Source organism: Protomyctophum bolini, assembly GCF_963924005.1.
Source record: "Protomyctophum bolini genome assembly, chromosome: 7".
Classification (NCBI taxonomy): Eukaryota; Metazoa; Chordata; class Actinopteri; order Myctophiformes; family Myctophidae; genus Protomyctophum; species Protomyctophum bolini.
Window position 1 is genome coordinate 49,646,162 of NC_137868.1, and position 16,041 is coordinate 49,662,202.

At 47.7% G+C, this 16,041-nt stretch overlaps 1 protein-coding gene across 1 annotated transcript; it reads left to right on the forward strand.

Moving 5' to 3' along the window:
* Positions 1 to 1,661: 1,661 nt before the first annotated feature.
* LOC308318784 (CMP-N-acetylneuraminate-beta-1,4-galactoside alpha-2,3-sialyltransferase-like) lies at positions 1,662 to 2,681 on the forward strand (the record flags this gene model as incomplete). The annotated part of the gene is made up of 1 exon (XM_080768413.1): positions 1,662 to 2,681. One exon carries the CDS (start codon positions 1,662 to 1,664, stop codon positions 2,679 to 2,681), a length of 1,020 nt encoding a protein of 339 aa, XP_080624539.1.
* Positions 2,682 to 16,041: the final 13,360 nt, after the last annotated feature.

The following is a 16,041-nucleotide window of genomic DNA, read 5'->3' on the forward strand; positions in this document are numbered from 1 at the left end:
CCCAGTGACAGATGTGAGGAGAGCCAGATAGAGAAGGAATGCTGTGCCAACCATGGGGAAAAAGACTAGATGCCATGAAGCTACAACTTGTGACACAACGAACATTTGTGTGGAGGAAAACCATGCAACCACTATACACTTGAAGTGCTGGCTATATGAAGTGATCGCTCACAAAAGACAAATCGAGGATCGTAGGATTGGAATTTTCACCCAAGAGAATGGGTTTTCGCCCCTACCAGCCATCAGAAGTGTCCTGAGTGTAATAAAACAAATGATCGTGTGACATTGGATACACTTGAATGTAAACCTTGCTCATTCCAGGATATAGTCCATATATGAAAGTCATCTTTTTGTAGTAAATTTGCATAGAGTATAGTATTTCATGTTCTTTGGTGTCAATTAATATTCATATTCATATAAATTAATATTTAGATTCATTGACAAAAAACTAAAAGGATGGAATGTAAGAGAAGTTTTGAAATGAGAATACTATCCACCTGTTGGCTGTCCGTCAGAGGACCTATTCTTACAGGAGGCCAATGTCTGACCATGTTTGACCACTACTGACCACACCTTCAATGTATTCTCTGCTCTCATGTGTGTATAAAGGAGAGAAATGTAAAGGGCTCAGGAGGCTTGCATGCGTGCAGTCTCCCTGGGCTGGTGATCCCTTGTATTAAAAAGTATCATTGTTTCATGCCACTCTCTGCCCTGTGTATTTCTTAATGACTCTGATTTGAGTTGTAAAAATATCTTTGACAATCACAATACAGAGTTACTGTATGGGCTATAATTTTTTTAATCTGTCCTCTATACTGTGAAATGATTGCTGGCAACAAGCACAACTAATAGATTTTAGAATATTGTCGCTACTCATTTACAGATAGTAGCAACATGCTAAATGAAGATAGTCTATACATATTAAATCTTTAAAAGCTCTACTCTACTGTACTGTACTGTACGGTACTGTGCCATACTGCTCCCTGTGTATGCATGCGTGCGCGCGTGTGTGTGTGTGTGTGTGTGCGCAGTGAAAAGAGGAAGGGCGGGGAATGGGGAATTTGTGATGTCATTTGCATCACAGCGAAATGTGAAATAACGGTGTGACAAAAAAATCATATTCGTACACTAAATATGGCAGTTGTGGGGAAGCGATGTAGTGCATATGTATTCGGGTGGCGTGCAGGATTCTTAGTGCATGGAGAGATATGTACGTGTGCTAACGGAGTGGTGTGGTAGGAGAAGGAGCACGGATAAACAGCCATGTGCTCGTGTACCCCCTTTCCATTAGGGTAGAAGGATACTAGTATGATAATCCCTATATTTGGTCCAGATTGACCTATAGTGCTGATATCAGATAGATATGGTAGAACCCATATATGGATAGATCTGACTGGCGTTGTCATCATGACAAGCCTAGTCGGAGGATATATAACTGGGGTTTGCTACAGGTTTAGTGACAGAAGTCAAAGCTTCCTGGTTTAACTTAAGCTCTAATTGGTATTGCCACAGTTCTACACGAAGTAATCAGCAATAGAGATTTGAGCCATCTAATATCAGCGCTCCAATTAACTATTTAAATTCACCTCACCGTGAAACCATCACCAGAGGGGGCGCTCTCTCTCTCTCTCTCTCTCTAACGGCCCCAGTCTTCTAAGATCATGCGTCTTAGGAGGAAGGCCGTGCGCATCGTCTCCCTGGGAATTATTGGTTTCATTCTGGCTGCCCTGGGCGTCTTCTGGGCCATGAGTGACTTGAAGTGGAGGACGACGGATCACGATGAACGCAGGACAGGTGCAGCTTTCAAGGTCGCCACCCTGTACCCAGGTTTCGGATCTGTGCCCGTTCCCATGTTCCTCGATTCCAACTTTAAGCGATTCCCCGACATCAGAGCGTGTGGTCTTCCGTTTGGAGTTAATTCACATGAAGAAGAGAAGATCCTAGAGGACATTCTTTCGGCTACAGGAAGCTACGGTTTGGGCCGCCAGGAGCTGGACGGTTTGGAAAACAAGAGTTGCGTCGTCGTCGGCAACGGAGGTATTGTGACCGGAAAGTCTCTGGGCCACGTGATCGACGCGTTTGACGTCGTCGTGAGGCTAAACGCGGCGCCGGTGAAAGGGTACGAGACGGACGTGGGCTCCAAGACCACCATGCGCATCTTATACCCCACAAGCTGCCCCAAGAAGACGGAGCAGATCGAGAACCAGTCGCTGTTTGTCCTCTCGGCGGTTTTTGCTCGAGACCTCGAGTGGTTTCGACATATGGTCTTGAAGACGATGCCCGGTACAGTGGGATTCTGGAAGCCAGGAGTCGTGGCACAGCACGTACCAAGAAAGGCAGCCGACATGAGGATCCTGAACCCCCACTTTATCAAGGAGGCCTCTTTCCATCTCATTGGCTTGCCGTACAACGATTGTCGGCCCGTTAGGGGTCAGAAGGCCAATATTCCCACCTCAGGGGCGGTTGCCATAACGATGGCCCTCCACCACTGTGACCGAGTGGCGGTGGCGGGTTTCGGCTACGACACGAGCGACCCCGATGCCGCTTTGCACTACTACGAAAACCTCACAATGTCAGTAGTGACGGAAGGTCGCAAACATAACATAGTGAAAGAAAAGCAGTTTCTGGTGAAACTTGTGAAGGCTGGAGCTATCGAGGACCTGACCTTGGGCGTCGTGTAGTAATTTGTCTCGCGGTTAGGTTACCGCATTGACTCTCGCAATTTCCAAATGCTTCATCGTGCAGTCTTGGACCAACGGAAGAGCTATCATGACTCATGAGTAAGCGATAAAGCTTAAGTGGAGCCTCCTCCCCACTTTTGTTTCATCGCACAAATTTATTCTAATATGGCAGCCGCCAGAGGGTCATACTGTAGGACGGTGTCCGAGGGTCTTGTCCATCAGAGGATGCTGCCAGATGGAAATTGCACTTTTTTTTCATTTTTTTTCAAACATATGTTTATTGATTTTCTTTACAGTACAAAGAAGTATTTCCAAAACAATTGACATATATCCCCCCCCCCCACACACATCCCCATGGCAGCATAAATACAAACAAAATCTTATCACGAAATGTTTTGACAACAATAAATACAGAACAAAAATAAATAAATAATAATGACAAAACGAAAAATAAAACGAAAATAAAACACATTACATACAGTTAAACAAACAAATGCACAATGTCCGTCACAGTTCCCTACCCCCACCCCACGGCTGACTACCCCAATTAACCACTATACATCCAAAGCCTCTTCAATATCACCTCGCTTAACCGTTTCAGTTAATACGACGTGTGAGACCGTCATAAGGATTAGAAACGATCGTAGCCTTGGACGTCTGTGGACGTCCTAGCGACGTCCTAGTGACACGGGGCGAGATAAGAATATTCAGAATTTTTCCTATTTTTTTTTTTTTTGGGCTTTTCGCTTGCCGTATGCTAACGCTCTGTGCAACTATTAGCTTGTCATTGACTCCCATGTTAGCGCGGCGGAAAGAATGACTCGTATCTCCTAATCCAGGGCGCTCTCCGTGGTGATGAATGGATCGATATGCTGGCGCTTCATTTCTGCTCCTCATCCGTCTCTCCCGCAAAATATGAACGCTTTTTGGATCATATATCGAATAAATTAAAACGATCGGGATGTTAGGTCAATTTGTCAAGTCAACTTTTTTAGTAAAGTGTTTCCGGTTCATGGCTTTCAGAGTAAAAGCGATCAGACAACTCCGGCACCCCAGAGCTCCTATTTTGAAGCACTTCCGGCACTATTATGACCAAGAACTTCTCCCATATCTTATAGAATACCGCAGGTTTCTTCCTAATTACATATGTTAGTTTCTCATGTGCCAAACTGGTTGTTAAGCTCCTCAGCCAAAAGCCGATCGTAGGGGCAGGAAATTGCACATTTAACAAAAAGATAGGAAGGACATTTACATGAAATACTCTCTCCCCATGAAAATCTACAAATTAACTAGTATAAACTAAAGTTTTAAAATAATTGTAGTGGAGTAAAAGTACAATATTTGCTTATGAGATATAGTGGAGTAGTACATACATGTGTTTGCATGTATTACATGTAAACACATGTAGTGGAATAAACAGTGCAAATTACAATTTGCCAGCTATAAGAATATTTTAAGTAGTATAGAGTATATAGTATATAGTAAAGAGCTCTGGTCTGACACCTACTGTCCACCTACTGTATTACACAGTGGGTGAAAAAAAACAAGGGTTAACCACACCTCTTAAGGCAAAACCACACCCCTCGGGGGAGTGGCCCCCAAAGGTACCTATATGAGCCAGTGACATCCATAGGTACCTCTCTGGAAGGAAGGAAGGAATGGAACTGGACTGTAGGCACTACAAAACATGTTTTTTAAGAAGGAGAGAGAGTGTTCTCACCCTAACAGGACCTCGGCACAGCGCAGTCCCTTCTCCCCCAGAGATGCAGCCTCATGCAGAGCTGTGGTGTTCGCCCTGCGACAAAAAACAGCCTCTCGTCACCTTTACATATAGTCTTACGTTGATTTCACACACACACTTCACTCTCACACCAGTGTAAAGTTTTTCCACAATATTTTTGATTTAGTCTTTTGAATAACTAAATAATAATTAGTCCTATTTAGTCTTCTTCTTTAGCCCAAACCACACCAACGGGTCGGGTTGGGACAAAACGTTTTTTATTTTTTTATTTTTTTTTAACCCAGTTTGAGCGGGAACCCCTTTTGGTGGTTATACATACATTATAATTTAGCTATTGAAAAATAGCAGATCTATGAACTTGTACGTCTGCTATTTTTGAAAAATCGTTAAAATGTGCCTCAAAATTGTCATGATTTAGAAAACTTTTTTTTTTATTTAATTTCGACGTCGGGCCTGAATGGGTTAAGGTGTGTGTGTGTGTGTGTGTGTGTGTGTGTGTGTGTGTGTGTGCGAGCGCTTACTGTCCATATTGCTGGTTGATGTCGGCGCCTCTCTGCACAAAGACAGGAAGTACATTGTGGTGTCCGTTCATCACGGCGACCACCAGGGCGGGGCGCCCGTCGCGGTCTTCACACGAAGGGTCCGCCCCCTGGAGAACAATTATCACTGATTAGACCAAACTATGATTACTATCAGAATATAAAATATCACTTACACTTTACACTTATTAGGGGCAGCGGTGGCGGAACGGTTTGCGGAGCGGTCTTGATATCGGAAGGTCGCTAGTTCGTATCCCCGGACCAGCACGTTAAAAATGACCACCGCTGAAGTGCCCTTGAGCAAGGCATTGAACCCCTACCATGAAATGTTCTATGGAGCAGGGCCTGGCTGTAAACAAGTTCTTGAGCTTAGTCCAGTTACCCTGGGTAAACATAGTACCTTTCCTTTCCTTACACTACCTTTATTTGTTTTTATCATATTTAGGCCTGACCTGAAAAAAAGTCTTCTGAAAGAATATATATTCAAAGACGTGTGCCGCAATTTTTCAAAAATAAAGATTTTTCAAAAATAGCAAATAGCTGAAGTATTAACATAATGCTTCGTTAAAACACCAAAAGGGGGTTCCCGGCCCGGCCCAGAATGGCTCATAGCCTGTGGAATGCATTTTCTTTGTTTTTGAGGGGCACTATAGACCCTCCAACGTCTGTCTGGCTTTCGGAAATTACGCCCCATATACTTGGTCTGCATAGGGCTACTTTTTGAACAAATTATTTCGTAAATGGGGCGTGGCGTGGAGGTGATCAGTCTGCGGCGTTACGGACGCCCAGGTTTGCTTTGAAAAACGGCCGTTAAATTAACTTGTAATGTCGAGTCTCATGTCTCACATGTCTTCCTCTCCTCTTGACAATACAACCTATAGAGATTCTCTGGTGGGGTTCAGGTCAGGCCAGTTGGCTGGTGGTCAGTTAAGCACAGTGATGCCATGGTCCGTACACCAGTTACTGTAGGTCATTTTGGCTCTGTGTGGGGCAGGTGCCAAGTGCTGCCTGAAAAGGAAGATCAGCATCAACATAAAGCTTGTCAATGTACGGCTGTATAATATAATGGATGGTTGTGTTTGAGACTCTGGACTTGACTAAACTCAGTGATGATTTTGGCCATGTTATCTGCTGGTGTTAACAATGGTTTCAACACAGCCATCTTTTTAGAGTACCGGTACATTGACAAGCTTCATGGAGATGCTTAAAGGGACACTTCTTTTATGTGTGTAATATGTGGTTTTAGATATTTTAGATTGTAGCAGTGAGCATGTTGTCTCTGATGTCATGGACACTGGTCTCACTACCTTCCTGGACTACAATTCCCATAATTATTTGGTGCACTGCTCCTCCTTGTGGATAGGGGGAGAGCTGTCTTACTGAGACAACATGTAGTCCAGGAAGGAAGTGAGCCCAGTGTCCATGACATCAGAGACAACAGGCTCACTGCTACAATCTAAAATATCTAAAACCACATATTACACACATAAAGACCCCCAGGAAAGTGTTCTAAAGCTTCTAAACGTCATTAACATATATTTTTTTGCAAAAAGGGTGAAGTGTCCCTTTAACCTGACGCTGCCAGATCCAAGAAGCTTGCTAGTTGCTATATACACACATTTGTTTCACAGCTTATTGGGATCTGGGATCTCGGGAGCCAATTCGATGACGGCCGGGGCTGTTCCTTTTTTTCAAGATACTTGGTAGATGATTGGATGGGACCGTCTGTCTATCACCGTGTGGGCGTGCAAACACAACCAATCATATTGACGCGTCTACGTGACGTATGGTAGGCGCGGCAGCAGGAAGTAAACAAGTAGTCCAGACTGTCCAGTATGTCACCAGAACAACTAGTTGCTTAAAAAGTTATCATGGAGGTCGGACAATTCTGTCGTTTTTGCACCAATCTGCGCATAAAAGGTACTATTACTATGCTGTGCTTAACTGACCAGCGAACTGGCCCGACATGCATTATACTTTTCAGGTGGTCGACATTTCTCGTTTAAAAAAAAAACATTTTCTTTAGTGGTCTCGTAAAATATACTAATTTGTTGAGATAGGTTTGTTTTTATTTTCATGAGCTGTACGCCATAATCATCAAGATTAAAAATAAAAATAAAAAAAGTTAAATATAGAATATATGAAAGTTTCACTTTGTTAATTATATTAGGGGGGAAAGAAATGAACTTTTACACAATGTTCTAATTCATTGAGATGGAGCTGTAGACTTTTGAGTAACAAATGTGAACGGAAACACTTTTAAACGACAACGACACGACGGGAATCAGTCTTTTGAATGCATTTTCAAATATATATTCCTACTCGAGTATAGTTTATTTTTAAAAGATCTTTATGCTTGTAGATTGCCTTTTTCTGCTCATTTTGTGAGACACAAGTTGGGACATGAATGGCCATCATATGCATGATTTGGCCCATGATTGGCTGACCTCGTCAAGCAGCTGTTGGACCAATGAGACTCTGCCCAGGCCCTCTGGCCCCACCTCCTTCAGCAGTTGTCTGTCTCTGAGCTACACACACACACACACACACACACACACACACACACACACACACATAACATTGGTTATTATTAAATTAAAACAGCGCTCAGCAACTCGCTTAAGGGAGATTGCGCCCTCTGGCGTGATCACAGAAGCATTACATCATACACTCACAAACAATGTAATTGGTTGGGTATGACCACATGGGCGCCTGACCCCTCCCTCTCTTGCAGGTATAAGGCGCGTCCTACCATGTTGTCGCCATTTCTATTGAATCTTCTCACGTGAGAAGGAGCATGCTACAAAGTCTAGAGCTTCCTAAGTAAACGTTAACCGGACAAGAGGGTATCTTGGCACCACAAACAACACTGGGACAGCTTCTACTTTGCGGTTTACAAACTACTACTACTACTACTACACTAATTTCGTGGCTTTGGGAAATTGCTCGAATTAGCTTTTCTACTGCTATCACTTGGAAACGGGGAACGTTGCCATCTGACAGCCCAGCATCGACAGCGGCCAGCGAAGAGGCCATGTCTGATGCTGTTCCATCCAAATCGGCGGCCCGGCGTCGTCGACGGAAGGCTAACTCCGACGCCGCGGCCCCGGTTCCACAGAAGCACTGTGAGAACTGTCCGAATTGGATGTCTGGGGAGGACGCACACGAGGAATGCGTGAAGTGCCTCGGTTTAGAACATGCCGTGGACGCCGTCCACAATCCTGGGCAATGCTCTATCTGCACCAACATCCCCAAGCCCCGGTTAGCCCGTAGGCTAGTCAGGGCTGAAGCCTTCTTCACTTCACGCAGTGAAGCCTGGCTTCGCGACCACGTGCGGGACATGGAGGGGCTCTCAAAGGAGCGTGAGAGGCACGCTCGCTCCCCTTCCCGCTACTCCGAAAGTGACTACGCTGACCTTCCTACCGCCGAGGACCCTGGTCGAGCAAGCACTGAAGCCTCGGCCACAGTCCCCGATGATGGAGCAGCGGACCTCGACCACTCCCCCCCCCGCCAGAGAGCGAGGCCCTCAGAGGGCCCGCCAAAACCAAAGAATGGACACTGCGGCGCCGCCCACGACGCGGGAGAATCCATGGAGGAGGACGAGGACGAGGACGAGAATGACGACGAGAGTTCTGGCTCCACGTGTAACAGATCCGACTGCTCTATATCTGACACGGGATCCTCTGACTCCGACGGTGACAGGGAAACGGCTCGGGATGAGGAACGGCTCAGAGCTACCCTCCTGGCCGGAATGGAGAAGCGCGCCGCAATAAAAACTGTTGCCGCGCCCCCGACTGACACCGTACCACAGACCGCGGCTAAGCCACAAGCCGAGGCTACGGTCACGGCCCTCACCGAAGCACAACCCCCGAGTCCGCCCCTAGCCATGGACGCCTCCAGTCTCATGGAGGTTTTCAAGAAAGCCACGGTGAGGTGCAAGCTGAAATGGCCCGCTGAGGAAGTCCCACAAGTGGCGGAGGACGGCACCATGTGGGACGAACTCGACGACGAGGAAGAGAAACCTCGCCAGAGACAGCTGCTCCCGCTAGCAAAGGGCTTCGATCGCATACTCGGGCTATCCTGGAAAGCCCCCAGCTCTTTCTCTTTCCCCCCCGAACACAAGAGAGACCTGGACTGCGCAGGAATGAAAGACGCCGGTTTAGAAGCCGTACCGCCGATGGATAAAAGAGTGGCTAGACATCTCCTCCGCGGGAAAATAGCGTCACAAAAAGAGGACCCTACATTTGTCCTCCCCATCGACAAGGACATGTCCGCCGTCGCTAAGAAGACATACAAGTCCCTGACCAAGACGGCCAAGGCCATGAACGCCATATCCTTACTCCAGGGATCGGCTCCGACACCGGACAACATGGCGGAGTTGAGACGCATTCATAAAGAAATCATGCGCCTCACCAAGTACAACGTTGGTCTGACTGGCCAGGCCATGGCTGGCATCGTAATCCTAGAGAGGTTCCGTTGGCTCAACTATTCTCCACAGCTCACCGCAGCAGAGAGGAACGTTATTTTGGACCAGCCGCTGGTCCAGGACAATCTGTTCTCGGGGACCATGGCCAACCTGACGGCCCGCCTGGAGACGGATAAGACCAAGGACGAGGCGCTCGACGCCTACCTCCCTACGGAGCCCAAGAAGCCGCCTTTCAAATCGCCTGCTGGCCGGACTTACGACCGCGACAAGAAGAGGTCGTACGATCGTGAGTCTAGACCCGTCTTCAAGGCCCCCGAGGCGGGGAGGGCCCCTTCTAACTCAGCGGGTCGCCACAGGCCCCAAAAGAAAGACAACAAAAGCTTCAGAAAGCCGTCGGCCTCACCGGGCGCCGGACAACAGCGCCGCGGAGGAGGCAATAAGCAGGCTGGCAACAACCAGCAGCGTAAATAACAGTCAGCGGCGCCTCCGGGGGACAACGGACATTGTCTCCCACCTACCCCACGTTCTGGGCACGGGACTTTGCGGAGTGGCCACGGGCCTCACGCCACCGGAGAGAAAAAAGAGAAGGTTTATAAGACAGGATGTTTTAGCGAAAAATGTCGAGTGTCGCGCACCTTATCACAGTATTGCTACAAATGTTCCAGAGAAGAATGTGAAAAATACTGTATTTCCTCCTGCTCCCGTAAGTGCAATAAAGATTTGTGTGAAACAAAACATATTGTATCATTGCCAGAACATGAAGGGTATGAGTCTACTGCACGGTTGTACGCAAAAGCGTCCCGCGGCAGTAGAACAAGACAAAGTCTCGGCGACAAGGCTCTCGAGCCTTGTTGCTGTTCGACGGGGCCGCCACGCCAAAATGTATCCCGAGGCTTCAGTAACAAGGCCTTTGGGCCTTGTTGCTGTTCGACGGGGCCGCCACGCCAAAATTTATCCCGAGGCTTCAGTAGCAAGGCCTTTGGGCCTTGTTGCTGTCCGACGGGACCGCCACGCCAAAATTTTCTCCGGCCTCAGCCCAGTAGAGGGCAGCAAACTTCCACGGACGTTCTCCGCTCGAAGGAGGCTAAGGAAAAACCCCGCCCGGCCGTTGGGGGACGCCACTCTACCACAAAGCGGTACAGTGACGCTGAGCCCGCTTGCTCGTTGCTTTCCAAAATGGGAAGAATGCAGAGCACACCCCTGGGTCCTAAAGACCATTTCGAGGGGCTACAAACTGCAATTCTCCGCGGAGCCTCCCACGTTCGAGAAAATAATTTTCTCTCAGGCGAACGGGCAGGCAGCCGTCATCCTACGGGAGGAAATACTCTCCCTGTTGGACAAAAGGGCTATTCAAGAAGTGACGCCGGACCAGAGCATGAACGGATTCTACTCGAGGTATTTTCTGGTGAAAAAGAAAGGGGGGGGCATGCGTCCTATACTGGACTTACGTGCTCTAAACAAATACCTCAAGAGATTCCGTTTCAAGATGTTGACAAATGCGGCGCTGTTGCGCATGATGCGTCAGGGGGACTACTACACCAGTATAGACCTCAAGGACGCCTATTTCCACATTCCAATCTACCCGCCACACAGGAAGTTCCTGCGTTTCGGGTACGAGGGACGGGTTTACGAATACCTAGTCCTGCCTTTTGGAATGTCCCTGAGTCCCAGGGTTTTCGTGAAATGCACGCAAGCAGCAATTGCCCCCCTGAGACAACGGGGGATCCGCATAGCATGTTACATAGACGACTGGGTCACCATGTCGGACTCACAACAACAGGCGGAACTACACACCGAATGGGTGGTGAGTCACCTTATTTCGCTGGGTTTCAACATAAATTACGAGAAGAGTGTATTGATGCCGACGAGGTCTATAGACTTCATGGCATGACATTGAACTCGGTATCGTTCACAGCTCGCCTGTCAGAGGAGAGAGTGAACTCAGTCATGGCGTGTGCTTCACTGTTCCGGGTAGGACGCAGGGTCCCGTTCCGGACGTGCAAGAGGATGGCTGGTCTCATGGCGGCGGCCTTAACCGTTATACGGCTAGGCAGGTTATACATGAGACCCTTTCAGAGATGGATGCGATCACTGAGGATACCGGAGCACCATCAACATCGTTCAGTCATAGTACAACGAGAATGTACTTTGGCTCTACTACGGTGGAAAGACAGGTGTTTTCTTTCCGAGGGCGTAACCATGGGTTTAATAGTCTCGAGGAAGATAATCACCACGGACGCCAGCCTGATGGGCTGGGGGGCCACCCACGAAGGCAGAGCTGCCAGGGGGGTGTGGCACGCCAGTCAGAAGGCGGCACACATAAACTATCTGGAGCTGATGGCGGTTTTTCTGGCCCTACGACACTTCGAACCGCTGATCAGAGGTTGTCATGTCCTGGTGAGGACAGACAACACAACGACCATGTGCTACATAAAAAAGCAGGGCGGACTTCGGTCCGACACGCTGCATGCACTGGCTCATCGGCTGACACTATGGTGTCACAAACGACTGAGGTCGGTCAGAGCCTCCCATGTCCCGGGGGTCCGGAACCTGGGGGCGGACCTTCTGTCCAGAGGTGGGTACCACTACGCAGAGTGGTCCCTGCACGACGCAGTAGCTGCTCAGATCTGGGACAGGTTCGGTCTACCGCGGGTAGACCTCTTTGCCTCGGAGGGGAACGTGAAGTGTCCGCTGTTCTTCTCCATAGCGGGCACGCCACCTCTGGGCCTGGATGCTCTGTCACACGATTGGCCCAGGGGACGGCTGTATGCTTTCCCCCCTCTGTCACTGATTCCTCCCCTCCTGGAGAGGGTGAGGACCGAGGGTCTGTCGGTGATTCTGGTGGCGCCAGCATGGGGCTCGTGGAAGTCAGAGATTACTCCTCTACTATACGACCACCCGTGGCAGCTTCCGCTACGCAGGGATCTCCTGACGCAGGCGGGAGGAGAGATCTTTCATCCCCGACCAGAGGATCTAGACCAGGGGTGCCCATTACGTCGATCGCGGTCGACCAGTCGATCGCAAGCGCTGCGCAGGTAGACCGCTTGGCCCTGCCATGAACAAAAAATAAATAAAAAACAACCTCGCCTCGGGCAGGCGGCGGCGCGGCGGCGGCGGCTTTAAAACCCCCCACAATGCAGTGCCTTGTTTTCAAGTGTGGTGAACGTCGGGTCTGTTCTGTTGTTAAACAAACAAATTAAAAGGATATCTATCCATCATTGTTCATATAGCAAGATGCGCGCGGCAAAGAAGCCTAAAACATATCACTTCCATGCAGAGTGGGAAGAAGATTATTTTTTCACAATGTCACATTCCAAGTCCAACTGCGTTTGCCTTACTCGAGCCCATCGCTACATTAATGTGCTTCCCATTCAGAAGCTGATGTTGATTCCATTGCCTCGAAAATAGCAACACTTTTTAACATGAACTCTTCTGCGTTGGAGAATGAGATCATGGCACTGCAGGCTGGCATACAGTTAAAGTTGCGCGCCCGCGATGGAGAGTTTTGGAACTTACTCGTGGAGGAAAAGTATCCAAACATCAGGACTTGTGCAGCCTCGCTCACAGCGTTATTTGGCTCCACATATTTATGTGAATCAGCGTTTTCCCACATGAAGATAATTAAGTCCAAATATCGTTCCACGTTGACATTTGGAGGCCTGTTTAAGACTAGCTGTCAGCAGTGACTGTCCGGATTACGCAGCGCTGACGGACTCCATTCAGTGCAAGGCTGCAAGCAGTCATCTGATTAAAGGGATAGTTCCGATTTTTTTAACTTAAATTGTATGAAGTTCTGCTCTGGTTGAGTTGAGTGGTGCATTATTCCTTCATGTGATTGTGTATGCTTTTTTTGTGATACTTTTAATATTTGTAACATTTTATGAGCAATATGTTATTACAAATTGAAATTGATTGACGTTATTACAAAGAGTAACTTTAACAAAAAATCTCTTCTTTGCAATGTGGGGTAACTGAAGAGGTAAATAAATAGAATTGATTTTGAAACAGTCCTAATGCCTTAATGTTATTTATTTTGAGTATTCTAAGCAATGGGATAATATTTTTTTGGTTGGTAGATCACCTTGAGCTGGCAATTTTAAAAGTAGACCTCAAGTCAAAAAAGTGTGGGCACCCCTGATCTAGACCTATGGGTCTGGCCCGTGAGCGGATGAATCTCGATGCCGAGGGCCTTCCTCAGAGTGTTATCGACACTATTCAGAGCGCTAGAGCCCAGTCAACTAGGACAGCCTATGATGGGAAGTGGCGCGCATTTGAGGAGTGGTGTTTACGGGAACGGGCGGTCCCTTTTCAGGCGTCGGTGAGGGTCATTTTGACTTTTCTCCAGAGCTTGATGGACAAAGGATTGGCTTTCAGCACTATAAAAGTGTACTTGGCGGCCATTTCGGCCTGTCACGTCGGTTTTGACAATGACACTGCCTGGAAACACCCTTTAGTGCGTAGGTTCATGACTGGAGTTTCCCGCCTCCGTCAAGTACCTAAGTCAGTGGTCCCTACGTGGGATTTGGCTCTGGTGTTGGACTCCCTGTCCAGGCCACCTTTTGAACCATTAGAGACAGTGGTGCTACAGTTCCTGTCTTTAAAGACAGTGCTACTGTTGGCACTGGTGACTGCTAAGAGGGTCAGTGACATCCACGCTTTCTCGGTGAGCGAGGAATGTGCTCGGTTCTCCGATAATAGGACGAGGGTGGTCCTCCGGACAAACCCTGCATTCGTGCCCAAGAACCAACTGGCCGATCGCGTGCCGGTGGATTTGGTGGAATTCTGTCCGCCTCCTTTTGCCTCTGTGGAGGATGAGAGGAGACATACTCTGTGCCCGGTGAGGGCTCTGAGAGTCTATATGGATAGGACAGCGACTGACAGGAAGACTACGCAACTGTTTGTCTCCTGGGGCCCCAGATCTTTGGGGAAGGCTGTATCCAAAGTGAGGATTTCACAATGGATAGTGGAAGCTATAGAGCGGTCATACTCGAGTAAAGGGCTGCAGCCTCCACTGAGGGTGAGGGCGCATTCTACTCGTGGCATGGCAACATCCTGGGCCCTTTGTAAGGGGGTTTCCATTCAGGATGTGTGTACCGCAGCAAGTTGGGGGTCCTCTTCAACTTTTGCGGCCTTTTACAGACTGGATGTGACAGCGGCGCCGGTGGCGCATGCAGTCTTAAGTGTAGCTTCTTAAGAGGAACAAGAGCCCCTTGGTTCCTTGGGCTCTAGGTTCAGTTTTTCCTCTCTCCCTCTCGCCATGGGCGAGGGGATGTGCTGATAATCTTGTTCTATGGAACTGTGTGAGAGGTGGATCTTCTACTCTCATATACCTTGCAAACAGTGGGTCTGGACCCTTTACGACTCTGGGTCTGGACTTTGTGATAACAAGAAGGGAGTGCATTATGTCTCCCTTAAGCGAGTTGCTGAGCGCTGTTTTAATTTAATAATAACTGGTGGTTACGAACGTAACCCAGGTTATTTAAATAAAACTAGCGAAGCAACTCGCAAAAACGCCCTTCTTGTGAGCATGCCTCATGAGAAGTTTCAATGTTATCTTGGAATGGCGACAACATGGTAGGACGCGCCTTATACCTGCAAGAGAGGGAGGGGTCAGGCGCCCATGTGGTCATACCCAACCAATTACATTGTTTGTGAGTGTATGATGTAATGCTTCTGTGATCACGCCAGAGGGCGCAATCTCCCTTAAGCGAGTTGCTTCGCTAGTTTTATTTAAATAACCTGGGTTACGTTCGTAACCACCAGTTACTGACCAGGAAGCAGGTAACGACAGGTAACAGAAATGTATAGGGACACCAAAGGTGATGAAACAGTTTCAGGATGTTATGATCGAGACAGGCAGGTTGACAAGAGCGATCACTACAATAAAGAAACCAGAAAGACAATCTTGTTTTATATGATTGAATTCAGTAAGGATATAAGAACACAACATTGGCGACGAGGTGTGGAAAGCAGTTGAACAGTCGGGGATACAACCGTTTGCATGCTACACGGATCCAGCTACACTCGTCTCGGACCGAGGTGGACGCGGAGACTTCTTCTCTGCATGTTGTAGTGTTTAGATGGTTCTGTTATGACTGCATGTTGTAGTGTTTAGATGGTTCTGTTATGACTTCTACTCTGCATGCTGTAGTGTTTAGATGGTTCTGTTATGACTGCATGCTGTAGTGTTTAGATGGTTCTGTTATGACTTCTCCTCTGCATGCTGTAGTGTTTAGATGGTTCTGTTATGACTGCATGTTGTAGTGTTTAGATGGTTCTGTTATGAATTCTCCTCTGCATGCTGTAGTGTTTAGATGGTTCTGTTATGACTGCATGCTGTAGTGTTTAGATGGTTCTGTTATGACTGCATGTTGTAGTGTTTAGATGGTTCTGTTATGACTTCTCCTCTGCATGTTGTAGTGTTTAGATGGTTCTGTTTTGACTGCATGTTGTAGTGTTTAGATGGCTCTGTTATGACTTCTCCTCTGCATGTTGTAGTGTTTAGATGGTTCTGTTATGACTGCATGTTGTAGTGTTTAGATGGTTCTGTTATGACTTCTCCTCTGCATGTTGTAGTATTTAGATGTTTCTGTTATGACTTCTCCTCTGCATGCTGTAGTGTTTAGATGGTTCTGTTATGACTTCTCCTCTGCA